This window comes from Triticum aestivum, chromosome 7A (genome assembly GCF_018294505.1).
Source record: "Triticum aestivum cultivar Chinese Spring chromosome 7A, IWGSC CS RefSeq v2.1, whole genome shotgun sequence".
Taxonomy (NCBI): domain Eukaryota; kingdom Viridiplantae; phylum Streptophyta; class Magnoliopsida; order Poales; family Poaceae; genus Triticum; species Triticum aestivum.
Window position 1 is genome coordinate 114133465 of NC_057812.1, and position 15915 is coordinate 114149379.

Here is a 15915-nt window from a genome sequence, read left to right on the forward strand (position 1 = left end):
ACCTCAGTAGAGAAAGCTAAAACTGACCGTCATGATGAGGCGAGAGCTGGTCGCTGTTCGAGAGGTTTTCGAGTCCCTAAAGATTTATGCCGCTTAGAGCAAGGAGTCGGCTTTGTCCGGCCTAGGCATGGATAGAGCCCCGAACTCGGTCTTCCGAACACTAGGGGCTTCGTCGAAATTTAAAAATTATAGAACTCTATGGCTAAGTGAGAGTGTTCAAGCATTATAGTTCGATTGCCTTGTTCGTTGTGTTGAGCGCCTCCCTCGAAGGACCCAAGAATGGGAAAAAGAGCGCTCATGTTTATCCCGAACACCCCAGTACTCGTGGCATGGGGGCAGAAGCCGACGACTCGCCATCTCTCAAATTTGATAAACGGTCGCACAGAAGGTAATATTCTAAATTCAAAAGCGTTGCTTAGCGCATATGAACAAGTTTTCAGCGTACATGATCACAAATGCGAGTTTACTCAAAAATTACATCTTTGGAGCATTCATCCGCTATAAGGCAGGCACCCTTCAGGACGCCCTCATAATACGCTTCCGGGACGCGATGCTCCTTGCCCGGCGGCGGCCCGTCCTTCACCAGCTTCTCCGCATCCATCTTGCCCTAGTGCACTTTAGCATGGGCAAGCGCCCTACGGGCACCTTCGATGCAGACGGAGCGCTTGATTACTTCAAGCCGTGGACAGGCATCCACCAGCCGCCGCACCAGCCCGAAGTAGCTACCAGGCAGAGCCTCTCCAGGCCAAAGCCGAACTATGAGGCCCTTTATGGCCTGTTCGGCCACCTTGTGGAGCTCGACCATTTGCTTCAGCTGGTCGCTCAAAGGCACCAGGTGTCCGGCCTCAGCATACTGAGACCAGAACACCTTCTCCGTCGAGCTCCCCTCCTCGGCTCGGTAGTAGGCGGTGGCATCAGACGCACTGCGGGGCAAATTTGCAAATGCTCCTGGAGAGCTCTGGACTCGGGTAAGTAACAAGTAATTCACTTTCACGTGTTTGCTTTGCATAATGAATGCCTTACCCGCCGCTATCTTCTTCATCGCTTCAATTTCTTGGAGGGCTTTCTGGGCTTCGGACTTGGCAGACTTCGCGCTTTCGAGGGCTGCCGCAAGCTCGGACGCTTGCGTCTATGAGTCAAGCTCCAAACTCTCATGTTTTTTCACGAGAGCCTGAAGCTCTTTCTGCACCTCTTCCACCCGCGCCTCCTGCTTCCCTATCTCTGTGCGCTCCACGGTCGCTCTGTTTTCGGCCTCGGACAACGCTTTCTTAAGGGTTGCCACCTCGGTCGTGGCCCCTATAATAGCACGTTGATCATGTCATTTTTTGCAACCACATCTTCTCTATATACTTGCGCAAGGTATTACTTACCTTCCTTCTCCTCGAGTTGCCTATTGGCATGGCCGAGCTCATTCTCGGACCGCGCAAGGTTTTGCTTTAGCGTATCCACCTCCGCAGTCAGTGCAGCGGAGGCCAGCAGCGAAGCCTGCATACGCATATTGACTTGATTATGTTGGACTCCTGCAAATGTTATTAGATCCTCTATTCGGCTTTTCTTTCCGAACACCGAACAGAGCATCGGGGGCTACTGTCTATGCGGTAATATTTTTACATATTCTTTACTTACCTCAAAGCCTATTAGAAGGCTGGCATCAGGGGCTCTTGGCGGACTGAACCTTCTGGATCACCGCACTCATAATAGTGCGGTGCTCCTCGTCGATGGAGGCGCCGTTAAGCACCTCCAGCAAATTGTCCGGTGCCTCCGGTTGGATGGTGGTCACCGGCTCGGTAGGCTTGCTCCTCTTGGAAGGAGGCTGCCTACCGGAGTCCAGAACCGTTGAGGGTTCCGGCACGATGTCCGGCTCAAGGCCGGACTTGGAGCCCTTGGGGGTTCTATCCCCTTTACGCCTGGAGTCCGGGAGGTCGCCTTGTGGCGCCTCCAGGACCACCTCCTCCTGGCTTGGAACCCGTTGGGACGCCACCTCGGCTTCGTCCGTAGGGTGGGGGGAGGTAGCCGTCGGAAGTGAATTCACATCCGACGAATCCAGGAAACCGCTCGACGACACGTCGACCAGTCTTTGGGTGGACTGCATAAACATGTTCGACGTAAGGAAAAGTTGTGCAATGGAGGAATACTATGAATCACTCTGGTATCCGGATACTTATGATTTCGCCAGGGGCTTGGCCCTGAGCGGCCACTCCTCTCCGTCGTCGTCGGCGTTGGTGGAGTAGTCCGGAGGAAGGGTTTTCCCCTTCTTGGACCCTTCGGCCTCCCCAGTTGGGGAGGCCTTCCTTTTCTTCCCTCCCCCCGCGGGAGGGGGAGAGGTCTATTCTTCCTCCTCCTCGTCTTCATGGGAGGGGTGTGTCTCGGAGTCATCGGATGATGAATCCGACACCTCCAGGCGCCGGGAAATCTTTCGAGTCCCCGTGGCCGTCTTCTTGGCCTTCTTCTCCGGCACCACATAGGGTGCCGGAACCAGCAGCTTCGCCAAGCGAGCGTCCGCTGGGCCTTCGGACAAAGGAGCCGGACAGTTGATCTGTCCGGACGTCTCCTGCCAATCCTGTCAAAGGTAAGGGAGCTTAGATCCCGCATGGAGTCAAACTATGAAAAACTAATACCCTGTAAAAGGTTAAAACAGCTTACCGCACTAGCGTGACGCTGCGTGCCGAATCCACGATCCTCGGTAGCGGATGCGGGGGCCTCGGCGCCCTTGAAAAGCACCTTCCAGGCATCTTTGTACGTTGTGTCGAAGAGCCTGCTCAGAGTTCGGTGATGCGCCAGGTCGAACTCCCACATGTTGAAAGCCCGTTGTTGACACGGGAGGATCCGGTGGATGAGCATAACCTGGACTACGTTGACAAGTTTGAGCTTCTTGTCCACCAGGGTTTGGACGCATGTTTGGAGTCCGGTCTGCTCTCTTTTTTTACCCCACGACAGGCTCGTCTTTTTTCAGGAGGTGAGCCGCGTAGGGGGTCCGGATCAGAACTCGGGGGCTGCGACCCATTTAGGGTCGCGCGGCTCGGTGATGTAAAACCACCCCGATTGCCACCCCTTTAGGGTCTCCACGAAGGAGCCCTCGAGCCATAGGACGTTGGGCATCTTGCCCACCATGGCGCCTCTGCACTCCGCCTAGGTGCCGTGCACCACCTTCAGCTTGACATTGAAAGTCTTGATCCATAGGCCGAAATGGGGGCGGATGCAGAGGAAAGCCTCGCACACGACGATAAACGCCGAGATGTTGAGGACAAAGTTCGGGGCCAGGTCATGAAATTCCAGGCCATAGTAGAACATGAGCCCCCGGACAAATGGGTGGAGAGGGAAGCCCAGTCCGCGGAGGAAATGGGGGAGGAACACTACCCTCTCATGGGGCCTAGGGGTGAGGGTGAGCTTCCCCTCTTCGGGAAGCCAGTGTGCAATGTCGTTAGACAAGTATCCGGCCTTCTTCAGTTTTTTGATGTGTCCCTCTGTGACGGAGGAGACCATCCACTTGCCTCCCGCTCCGGACATGGCTGGAGAAGGTTGACGTGGGGTGTGCGGACTTGAGCGCTGGAGCTCGAGTGCGCGGAAATGGATAGGCAAAGGAGGAAGAAGGCGTGGATGAAAAGGTGGATCCTTATCCCCTTATATGGGCGGACGCGACTATGCGTCCCCACCAGCCTGGTAAAACTCGCTTATCTCCCCAGCACCGTAATCAATGGCGTGGTTGGGTTACCCAAGCCGTATTGATGAGAATCCCGGAATAAGGGGACACGATCTCTGCTTTGACAAGACGTGCCAAGGAAACCGCCTCGCTAAACGCGCTGAGGTGGGACAGTAAAACGATTCGAATAAAGACTTGGCCGTGGTGTGATGTCACGCTACGGAATACGTTAGCAGACTAGATTTGTGTAAATATTATTCTCTCTATGGCAATATGTGGAAACTTATTTTGCAGAGCCGGACACTATCTTTGTGTTCAAAATCTTCTATGAAGTACTTGGAGGAGGAACCCGCCTTGCAATGCCGAAGACAATCTATGCGCCGGACTCGTCTTCATTGAAGCCTGATTCAGGGGCTACTGAGGGAGTCCTGGATTAGGGGGTGTCCGGATAGCCCGACTATACCTTCGGCCGGACTCCTGGACTATGAAGATACAAGATTGAAGACTTCGTCCCGTGTCCGGAAGGGACTTTCCTTGGCGTGGAAGGCAAGCTTGGCGATACGGATATGTAGATCTCCTACCATTGTAACCGACTCTGTGTAACCCTAGCCCCTCTCCGGTGTCTATATAAACCGGAGGGTTTTAGCCCGTAGGACGAACAACAATCATACCATAGGCTAGCTTCTAGGGTTTAGCCCCTCTGATCTCGTGGTAGATCTACTCTTGTACTACCCATATCATCAATATTAATTAAGCAGGACATAGGGTTTTACCTCCATCAAGAGGGCCCAAACCTGGGTAAAACTTCGTGTCCCCTGCCTCCTGTTACCATCCGCCTAGACGCACAGTTCGGGACCCCCTACCCGAGATCCGCCGGTTTTGACACCGACAGGTACCAATTCGTTGAGACTCCCTCGATTATGGTATCAACTAGGGGCGGGCCCAGGATTTAAAGAGAGTGTATTCAAAATTTTAATGCCTATTTTAATCCTATAGATCTTTCTTTTTGGCGTATATAATTGATTATAGCACCATTTTTTTGGCACCATATTATACTAACTGTATATTATATAAAAGATATAACATAATGTAATAGAATCATAAAATCGGTCATACTTTGAAACTGTTCAACAGATAGAAAGACTAATACGTCAACATATCAAAGTGACAACATCTTAACATATAGGAGTACAAAAGATAGGAAATAGAAAATGATTAAAAAAAACTTACAAACTATAGGAGAACTATTTTTTATTAGTAATGCTTGTTGTAATAATTCCCCAATTTTTAAACATTCCCACATTGTAATTCATGTGGAAAATTGCGAATTATCATGTCTAAACAATTCATAATTCATTTCAAACAAGTTTGTAGTTTTAAAATACTGAAATAGAAATCCAACTAACCAAGTTAACTTACTGGTGTAAGTCAATGCTAGCCAACTGAAGAAGACAACAACGCGCTGACACTTGCAGATCGAAATTTTAACAGACAAACGGTCAATATGTTTAGAAACACGAACACATCAAATTATCAATCAGATTTTGAACGACTGAATTTGTGACTTTGGAAGGAAACCTAGAGCCTTCGATGCGGTGCTGCCTGATGATGCCAACTGATGAGATGGATTAAAGATGAAACGAAGCTGCGAGGGTTGAGGGATGGATGCCGTCAGATGCTTTCATCACTGCCGCCATGCTCTACCCACGATCCCACGAGTGCGAATAGAATTGGGAAGCACCGGTTCGTCTCGTGCGATATGCCTCATTGGCGAAGCGCGTGCGGGCTCTTCATCTTGCTGCAGCGATTTGGGCCGTGTCGGGGTGGTGAGGAGAGAAGTGGGCTAGCCTTGTTTTTGGGCTGAAATACTTAGATGGCTTTTATTTCCTGAATCAATTTCGTTTTCCCTTATGTACACATGAAATACACTATATATATAGAATTTATTTGCCAAATATAATGGGTATTCAACTGAATACCCTTGAATTATACTGGGCCCGCCCCTGGTATCAACGTGCAATTCTCATCTAAAGACTCGAAGAAACTCTGGTATTTTTCCTTGGTCTTGGAGTTAGCATTTTTTTTGAATTATTTGGATTGCTTACCATATATGTCACGTGGTAGTCTTGGAGTTAGAGCATCTTCAGTCGCGCCACCAACAAGACCCCCGAGGCGATTTTTTGGCCGCCGACGCCAAAAAATTGGCCCAGTCGCGTCCCCAAAGATCCTTTTTTCATCGGCTCGGGCCGAAATTGGTGCCGGTGGACCCAGGCCGAACCCAACGCGCTGGGGCGTTTGGGGGCGCCGGCCGAATCGTTTTTAACGCAGAATCGATAGGCCCTCCTTGGCAGCGACTCGGCTGTTCTCGTCGCTTCGTCGTCCTCATCGCCTCGGTTCCCGCGGGGGAATCAATGCCAAAGCTGCCGCGCGCTGCCGCGCCGGTCAGCCTCCATTGATCCCTCACGGGCGGCGCAGTGAAGGCGGGGCGATGCGCGTCCCTCGCCCGCCACGCATACACACGGCGGCCACGCGGGCGCCGCCTATATAAGTCGCCCCCTCCCACACCGGTGAGCCACTCACAGACCTCGCTCTCCACCGCCGACGCCTCCGTTCCTTCCTCTCTTCTCGTCGTTTCCACTTCACCCAATGGCTGAGCGCTACCCAGGCGATGGCGCGGCGGCGAACGGCTTCGGCCGACGCCACCTTCACGAGGACGAACCCCGGCTTCTCTATGAGGCCGAGTACCCGGTCCCGCCGGACATGCGGGTGCCCGGGGCGTGGAGGATAAGCGCCGGCATGGTCCCGGTGCCACCGCCGCCCATCGGGGCGACACGTCGTGCGGAGATCGCTCGTATCCATGCCTCTCTGCCGCAGGCGGCGAGAGAAGGGCCGAGGTACACCCCAGACAGCTCGCTGTGGGAGCCGTACTTCCGTCGCCGCTATACCGAGCAGTTCGAGGCCACCAACGGCGTCGTCCCCTCTGAAAGGCTCAATGCCGACGGGCGCCGCCGATGGTGGGGCGTGCCCAGCCGCACGCTGCAGGCCGTCCTCGAGCACATCGAGGGCGGCAACACGCCGAGGCTGGAGTATCCCGCTCCCTCCACCTTCTCCCACCGGCGTGGGAGCTCGTGGACGCCGCGCCGCATGGACCCGGCATCCTCCTCCTCGTCCGGCCGCTCGTCCGACGGCTCTCCCTCCCTCCTCTCCGTCAAGCCGGAGCCCCAGGACGCGCCGATCAGCCGGCGCACCCGTAGCTGCGGCGTCCGCATCGCCGAGTTCTCCCCCGCCTCTGCCCGCCTCGTTAGGTCGAAGGTGGAGTCCAGCCTCCTCGCGGAGTACGAGGCCATAGCCTGGTCCGGCTTCTCCGATGAGGCCGCCCTCAAGTGGGCGTGGGACGACTACCTCCACGACGAGATGGTCCGGCAGCGCCGAGCCCTGCAGGAGATAGCCGCCCGCCAGCGTGGGTGCGAGGACGAGCACGTCATGGTGATCCTCGACAGCGGCGAGGACGAGGACGCCCCCGGACCGTCCAACCTGCCGCGCGTTGGCGACCCTGGGCAGGGGAGCAGCAGGGACGGCGGCCATGAAGGAGGCGACGACGACGACGACAGCGGCGACCACACGCAGTTCTACAGGCTCCTCGGCATGTAGAGCTTCAGGGCGGTGGGCGGTAAGGAACGGCGACGGCGACGGCTTGTCTAGTAGTGTTTTTTTTCTTCTTTTGTAAAATATTTTATGAACTCGCCGAAGTTTGGTTAAATTTACGCCTTGCTTAACGTCGGTACGTCTTCAGTCGGCGATTTTTAGCGTCTTTTGGGGGGGCAACGGCTGGAGATGCTCTTAGCATTCGCGCAAGCACAACTCACAAACCATGAGAACTTATATATGTCTCTGCCTACCCATTTCTAGCTCACTGCCAGATACTCGCACACTCTTCCCGGCCGGCATGGCTGCTCTCTCGCCAGCTCTCCTCATCTCCATCCTTGTGGTCCTCGTCGCCACTGCCACCACAGCCCAATGCCGCCCTCAGAAAGACCACGGCCACGCCGCCAAGACCGCCTTTTGCCCAATAGCCACCGTCCACGCCATCTGCAGCACCACCCCACACCCGGCGTCGTGCCTCGCGTCGGCCGCCGTGCACCTCGACGCCGCCACGGCCCATCTCCTGGCGTCGTCCATCACCGCCCCCCTCCTCCCGGCGAGCATCCTCTCGGTCGCGCTCGCCTCCCTCCGCGGCGCGCTCTCGGCCGTCTCCTCCCTCTCCCCCGTCCTCTCCTCCACGCTCTCGGCCCCGTCGTCCTCGACGACGCCGCTCCGGCGCGGCGCCGCGCAGGACTGCCTCGAGCTCCACGACGCCACGCTGGGCTCCCTCTCGCGCTCCGCCTCGCTGCTCGCGTCCCCCGGCGAGGGCCTCCCCTCGGTGCGCGCGCACCTCTCGGCCGCGCTCACCAACAAGGCCACCTGCCTCGACGGCCTCGCCGGCGCCTCCGGCCCGCGGATGGACGGCCTGCTCGCCTCCCTCGACGACGCCTACGAGCACGTCTCCAACTCGCTCTCCCTCGTCGCCCGCCGCGGCGGTGGAGGGTCCGCGGCCAGCTTCCAAGCCACGGTGGCCAAGATCATCCACCACAATCGGCGCCTGCTCCAGGACGACGAAGACAGCGATGGGGACGACGACGACAGCAGCCGCAACGACAACGACGACGACAACAGCCGCAACGACAACGAGGACAGCGGCAACAGCGACGGCAACAACGGCAGCGGCGACACGGTGATCACGGTGGCGAAGGACGGGTCGGGGAACGTCCGGACGGTGGGGGAGGCGGTGGCCGCGGCGCCGAACAACAGCGAGGCGAGGACGGTGATCCAGGTGAAGGCCGGGACGTACGTGGAGAACGTGGAGGTGCCCCCGTACAAGACGAACATCGCCCTGGTCGGCGAGGGCCGCGACGTGACGGTCATCACCGGCAGCCGCAGCGCCGCCGACGGCTGGACCACCTTCCGCACCGCCACCGTCGGTAATCATCGCCTATCATTGCATCTTAACCAACTCTACCTGCATAGCGTCAGCGCGGTGCGCACGCACGCTACATTGCTCCGTGTTGCCATGCACGCATGCACGCACGCACGCTGCTGCTGATGTCTGTGGACTGTGGCATTGTTCTTCACGTACACGTAACGTAACCAAGGCTCACTCACTGACTCTGAGCAGCGAGAGAATAGTCAAGCGTAGGACATGATGCATGCACGGATAATGCATCACCTAGGAATCTGGCCTGACGCAGATCTATCTAAATTTACGTTTTTGGGCGCATGCGGGTCCAGATTCCGGAGGTGCATGAGTCGAGTCGGATGCCATTGATCCATCACATGCATGTGTTCGTGTTCGCTCCTCGAGCTAAAATCCGAAACACCACCATGGACCTGCATGCCTGTCACCTGTCAGAATGTTGGCCGCTCTTAACACTTAACCCTAGCTAGCTTCGCTCGACAACAACTCATCGACAAAAACATCATTCTTCCGGTCCTGACGAGTGAGACCGACGATCAAACGGCCGGGATTGACTGATCTGATCAGACGTGCACGCATGAACATGCAGGGGTGTCCGGCGAGGGGTTCCTGGCGCGGGACATCGCGTTCCGCAACACGGCGGGCGCGGCAAGGGGGCAGGCGGTGGCGCTGCGGGTGAACGCGGACATGGCGGCGGCGTACCGCTGCGCCGTCGACGGCCACCAGGACGCGCTCTACGCGCACTCCTTCCGGCAGTTCTACCGCGAGTGCGCCCTCTCCGGCACGGTGGACCTCGCCTTCGGCAACGCCGCCGCGGTGCTCCAGGCGTGCGCGCTCGTCGCCGGCGCGCCGGTCCCGGGCCAGTCGAACGTGCTCACGGCGCAGTCCCGGGGCGACCCGAACCAGGACACGGGCTTCGCCGTGCACAACTGCACCGTGGAGGCCTCGCCGGAGCTGCTCGCCAGCGGCGTCGGCACCCGCACCTTCCTCGGCCGGCCGTGGGGCGCGTACGCGCGGGCGGTGGTCATCGAGTCCTTCCTGGGCCCGCTCGTGGACCGCGACGGGTGGACAGGCTGGCCTGGCGCGGAGCCGGGCCGCGCCGACACGGTGTACTTCGGGGAGTACGCGAACGAGGGGCCCGGCGCCGGCACGGGCGCGCGCGTGGGCTGGGCTGGGTTCCACGAGATGGACTACGACGAGGCCGCCCAGTTCGCCGTCGACAAGTTCATCTACGGCGACGACTGGCTCGCCGCCACCTCCTTCCCCTACGACCAAGGCATCTAAACTACGTACGTTGGATCTCAAGAATTCAGAGGTTAATCTTGAACTGTTACCGCGTTAATTTCGGCAAGATGTTCAGTAAGTTCTGTTAATCTGTTCGTGTCATGATCCAACTGAATCAGATGATTTTTGGATCTGTGAGGTGTACAACCAATCAGCAGTTTTAACTACTGTATTTGAAATGCAGATGATCCTTTTAGTAATGTAAATGCAAAACTTTTCTTTGAATTTCTGATCTGTTGGGGCCAGATAATGACATCTTCTAAGTGGTTCGTGCGTTCCCAAGTGGGTACGAAGTCCACTGAGTTTTGTAACGCTGAAGCTTATAATTGGTGATGACACGGCGTGCAGCAACAGCAAGAGGTTAAGGAGATCCTACTGTCTGGACTGTCCACGATGATGGCGACATGCACACAACGTCCAGCTGCAAACCCACGAGAGAGTTCTACCGACTTGGCTCTCTATTATCAGTGTTGATGATTGATTCGCTAGTCATAGTTAATTTCAAAAAAGCGAGAGAGAGAGATGAACATAGTTTTTCTTCTCTGTTTGTTTCCATGGTCGACATAATTTTGCTAACTGAAATGTTGTTGTGGTTTTTTGTTTCGACGAAAATCACTTTCTAAAGTTCTTTAACTCTCTGTCCAGTGAGAACACAGGATGATACCTCACCGTCACAGGCCACATATTGCAATGGGGTAGTTGCAGTGATCAGATATTCAGATCTCCCCACCTATCTTTTCATCGTCGACGCAAGTAGTATCAAGATCTCGCCCTTTCAGAAACCTTTCTAACTGTTTCCATATAAAAAGATCATCACTGTCATATAACTGATTCGTATGCTAGCACACAACAACAGCAAAGCAGAAGTGATTGTGGTGATATTAACCAAGCTGTTTGCAGAATAAAATATCACTGCTAGTTAAGCAGGGCATTTGCCACACATGGCTGCTCCTCCGGTTATTCCAGTTATTGCTCTTACTTGATCGGTCCCCCCACCCCTTGGTCACTTCAGAGCTGCCACTTCTGATCGTTCTTGTGCAGAAGACCGTCCTCGGCGCCGTCCTCGAAGACCCGAAGCGTCGCGAGACGGATGAAATCGGTGACCTGGACTCCCACAGGCCTGTTCTCACAGCACAAAATGAGTAAGTTTCAGGCTGATCATCAGACACAAGAATTTTCCACCAAGGCAACAAACACCTCTTTCTCGGTTTCTCCTACCAAGCAACAGCACACAGAGGAGAAAATAAACATTCAGAAACAGATGATCAGTTGAACTCACCACGGGAAGCAGGCCTTCTCCGGCAGCCGCATTCCGAGCCTCGGGCCCTCATCGTAGCCCTCGCAGACGAGCTCCCCCTTGTCGTCCCTGTAGCACACGATCCCTCTCACCTGGTCTTCGAACACCTGCCGATCAGATCACCAGTTCAGGGAGGATTTACTCGAAAAGGAAAACAATTCAGAGAGGAAACCAAACCTAGATGTCTCCTTGGATCAAGCACAGACACGGATGATCCAAGTGTGCACCGACCAGTGCAAGATAATTTATAGTACCTTGTTGCTGGTTGGTGCAGCAAAGGAGAGGTGCGAGGATGGCTGGTTGCGTTCATGGGCTGCAGAGGTTCTGAAGCTCAAGGCTGCCGCCGGGTTCCTTGCGCCGAGTCTCGGGCCGGTGGTGGCCACGGAGGAAGAAGGGTGAGGATGGCAGTAGCTTCTGAACGCCATTTTCTGGTTGGTTTCTGGTGAGGAGTCTGGGGTTCAGCAGAGTAGAGGGCCTTGTGTTGCCTATATGCTAAAATTCTGAATGATTTTCTTGGGAGGAGGAAGGGAGGGCATGGCCAGTTACAGGGCCATGGCACTTTAATAAGGTGTTTGTACTTTCTTGTAGGCTGTAGGGGCCGGGGTGGCAATCATCGGAAGGAAGGACGGAAGCAGCAGCAACCGCAAAGCTTGCAATATCTACCTATTTTTCTATTGCAAGCTACACTTGGTGCGTCGTGGCCTTCCATTGTAGCTGTCTGATGATTTTGTTTCTGTTGGACTTTCTGCATTTCAGTTGCCTTTTTGTAATCCATGTTGCCATAGATACATTATACATTCTCAAAACTGTGTAAACATTACGATCAAAATGCTAAATCTTTTACTACTCCCTCCGACCCATAGTAATTGTCGCTGCTTTAATATAACTTTCTACTACTAAAGCAGTACTTTCTTAAAAAAAACCATAACTGTCCTTAGCTTGCATCACACAAAAACACAAAATGTAAGAAAGGGATGGCCACTGCAATCAACCAGCTTTGGTATAATTAGCAGTGTCAATCTACATGTAGTATAATAACACTACGCGGCTGAGGGTTTTGCCTCGTTGGGGTCGGTGGGCCAGCGCCATTACCTCACCAACATTATCATCATAGATGTTAATGACATTCCTCAATCGGATTCAGCATAAATAATCCCCAATCTGACGTGACAGCAACAGCTAGCCTTATCCGATGATGCGCGCCAAGAATCGCTAGTTGTGCTAAACAATTGCTTTGCCATGTGACCATCTCATTATCAACGGGGCAGCGATCTTAAGAAAGAGGGGAGGGGTGGCCATCTTGTCCTCTAGCACCGGCGCAATCTAAGCCACAAAATGGAGGGTTATGACATGGCAAACATTGTGTGGGAATTGCCATGAAAAATAAGAAGCGTTCTAAATTTGCCAGGTTCAAATGATATCACTAGATTTGTCATGAATGAAATTTAGTTTCAGGGTTTCTGTCAGTGTTCTGCTTAAATAATGCTCCCTCCAATCCTATGCAGTTCAATTTTGAGAGCAAGCGTTTCAATCATTCATGCTCATGTAGGCCAAACAAGTGTGATGTGGGTCGGGATCCTCTGCAGTATTGGACGGTGCAGTAGTGCATATGACATGTGGGATCGGGTCCACACGACAGCAACCGTACCGCATATGATGCGCTAAAGCAGATGATAACACCATTATTTCCAGCGGGGGCAGTTGACGATATATTTTTGGTTTTTGCATGATTTTAGGTGTTTGATGAAAAGGTACTCGTTTAGAAGGGGAGCCTTGGCGCAGTGGTAAAGCTGCTGCCTTGTGACCATGAGGTCATGGGTTCAAGTCCTGGAAACAGCCTCTTACAGAAATGTAGGGAAAGGCTGCGTACTATAGACCCAAAGTGGTCGGACCCTTCCCTGGACCCTGCGCAAGCGGGAGCTACATGCACCAGGTTGCCCTTGATGAAAAGGTACTCGTTTGCTTCCAGGTGTGTCTTGGTAATCATGTTTTTGTAGGAATCAGGCTGCCACCAGCTAGATGCTATAAGTAGCCGTGACACCCAGCACAGTCCAAGTGGAGGCAAAGAGGGGTACGTGTATATATCTGAAAATGTTGGGTGAGGAGTCACATATCACAATCACACTTGGTTGGAAAACTTTGGAGTGTTAGCCACTTCAGTGTCGCACATCGTGAATGATTTGGGTCGGTTCTTGTTGGTCGAGGCCGACACACCTGAGTTCAGTGGCCTGAGTTGTTGCAACCCATAAAAGAAAGAAAAAGAAGATCCGCGATAAAACCCGGCACGGATTAAAATCGTATCATTTTGTGCCTCAGCAAAGTAAACCAAATTCAAGCAGACCTGCCGATCAGATCGCCAGTTCAGAGAATAGATGGCAAGTGCTTCTGAACTGCATTCTGCAACTTTTTGATTTCCTGGTGGCGGGCGAGGAGTCTGGGGTTCAGCGGAGGGCCTTGCTGGCTATATATTCCAAAATCTGAGTGCACTTCTTGGGAAGGGGAGTGAAAGGGTATGGCTGGCTCAGAGTCCTGACATTTTGAGGTCTCGGTGCCTGGCAGTTTGTAGGGCAGGGGATGCTAGTCTTGACTCTTGAGAAGTTTGGAACAAGGGTCTCAATCAAGTAGCCAAGAATGATGCACATATGGATGAATTGTTGATGAGTGTAGATGGAATTTCTTATCGTTGTTTGCAGTTGATCGATATTTGACATGAACGGATCGTTGTGCTTTGCTTGCAGTGAAAAACAGATTCATCATGCAAGCTGCTATGCATGAAGAAAACTCCGCACGTATCCACGGTCCACCCTATTTTGAGATTGGGACTGCAGCCTTGTGGTACTAGCATTGTCACGTAATCCTTCCATTATTGAATTTGTACACATATTTTCTTCAGTTACATTCCAATGTTATTTTTCAGATAAATTTCACATTTAGTTAGATAATAATTTATTAAAAAGATCAATTCAAATTTAATAGCCTTTTCAAGATGTACTCCAGAGAGATTTCACTGAATTTCAGAAAAAATAATCAACAAGTTTCACGGCTCACATCACTTTCAGAGTCATTCAATCATACTCACACAATCTTAGTTGTATTCCATGGACAATTCACACGACCTGAAAACTGTGAACAATCTCAGAGGCATTTCAGATCAATTGCAGAGATATTACACACAAATTCATTTTTCTCGAAGACAAAAGAACTATTCCACATAAGAATATCCAAGCTGCTATGCGAATCAAAAAATTTCCACGCACAAGTTTCAGTGCAATTTCAAAAAGATCCACAATCATACCACTCTATACCACAATGATTTATAAAAATTTGAACCACGCATCATTGAAATATCACCTAACAGACATTTCAGAAACATTCACTCAAATGTTTTAGGAAAATCATAAATGTTCCACAAATACTGAAATTGATTTGGAGATACAATCCACAATTTTTTTTTCAAATTTTGATTACGATTTCAACGACATAATTCAAAAGGTTGTGTAAAATGACTGAATACACACGGTCAAATCGATTCACTAAAGATCCCGCAAAAATATTACAAGATTGATGGATTGGATAAAAATTAGGAAAAAAAATAGAAACGAAGAAACCGAATCGAACCAAAAAAGGATTAATTTCCAACCAAAATAAGTGGGCCATTTGGGAGTTGACTCGCAGTGGGTCGGTGGCCGTACTTACCGTGTGAATGGTAATATCCCATCGGGAACCACTATTTGCTGCTCTGTATGGCAAATAGTCGGGCATTCACATAGGTGAGCTCGACCGGGCCAGCCCATATAAAGCATTTCCCTCCTGCACGTTTTCTTTCTATTTTTTTGAACGCGGCTAAGTATAACCCCTTTTACTCTAGCAGTTGGTTTTTAGTTGGTCTGAAAGTAAATAGTATTTTGAAAAACTTAAATCATTTTAATATTGCATAACATTTTTTCAAGTACGATTTTTTTTAGAACCAATATTTGAAATTGAGGATTTTTTGGGGCAAGGAACAATTATGGTCATTTTTATAATTTGTGAACAAATTTTAAAAGAAAAATTTTAAATGCCAACATTTTTTTGAAATACAAACATTATTTAAATTCCTGAACAATTATTGAAAAGGCAAAAACTTAGATTCATAAAAAAATTGAAAACAAGATTTTTCTAATTTCCTGTTTTTTCAAAACATGATTTTTATTTTTTTAAAAATAAATTAAAAATTGAAATTATGAACATTGTTCATGATTTTGAAAATTATAAAATTTACAAAAAAAGAATGAACAGAAAGAAAACAGGAAAATAAGAGAAACAAAACAACCAAAAAACCAGTATAGAAAGCAACATAAAGTAAAAAAAATGGTTGAGGAACCTTCTAGAAAGATCACAAAACTGATGAAAGTCAGCTTGAAACCTTCTAGAAGGTTTAAAAAAACCCTCAGCTTACTGCTGAAATGTGCATGCCCACTTGGTCGCTCGCTCGCTCGTCCATGTGCGGATCGTCGATAGTTGGACGTAATCCATGTCAGCTAGGAATACCCGGGGTGGAATAATTAACGAGTACCCCAGAGGGCTTCCCTATGGGTATTGCTAGCGCGCATGGAGCGTTTTCAGTCGACACATGCCATGTGATCATCTTTTTTTTATTTTTGCGCACATTTTTTGAGGTTTGCATTTTTCTTGGGTTTTCCC

General features: G+C 51.5%; 2 protein-coding genes across 2 annotated transcripts; one reads left to right on the forward strand and one right to left on the reverse strand.

Moving 5' to 3' along the window:
- The first annotated feature begins 7559 nt into the window (after nucleotides 1-7559).
- Nucleotides 7560-10180, forward strand: LOC123150371 (pectinesterase). The gene is made up of 2 exons (XM_044570233.1): nucleotides 7560-8658; nucleotides 9241-10180. Exons 1-2 carry the CDS (start codon nucleotides 7587-7589, stop codon nucleotides 9933-9935), a joined length of 1767 nt encoding a protein of 588 aa, XP_044426168.1. The 5' UTR covers nucleotides 7560-7586; the 3' UTR covers nucleotides 9936-10180.
- Nucleotides 10181-10735: 555 nt separating this feature from the next.
- On the reverse strand, nucleotides 10736-11671 carry LOC123150374 (uncharacterized; the record flags this gene model as incomplete). Its single annotated transcript, XM_044570234.1, is given in 3 exon segments — nucleotides 10736-11055; nucleotides 11215-11339; nucleotides 11487-11671. Coding segments are annotated over 3 exon segments (408 nt in total). The 3' UTR covers nucleotides 10736-10943.
- Nucleotides 11672-15915: the final 4244 nt, after the last annotated feature.

Bases quoted from the DNA above. Each gene is read 5' to 3' on its own strand.
- LOC123150371 (XM_044570233.1), top strand. From the start codon at position 7,587: ATGGCTGCTCTCTCGCCAGCTCTCCTCATCTCCATCCTTGTGGTCCTC. The intron at 8,659-9,240 runs GTAATCATCGCC...ATGAACATGCAG, and splicing joins CTTCCGCACCGCCACCGTCG to GGGTGTCCGGCGAGGGGTTC.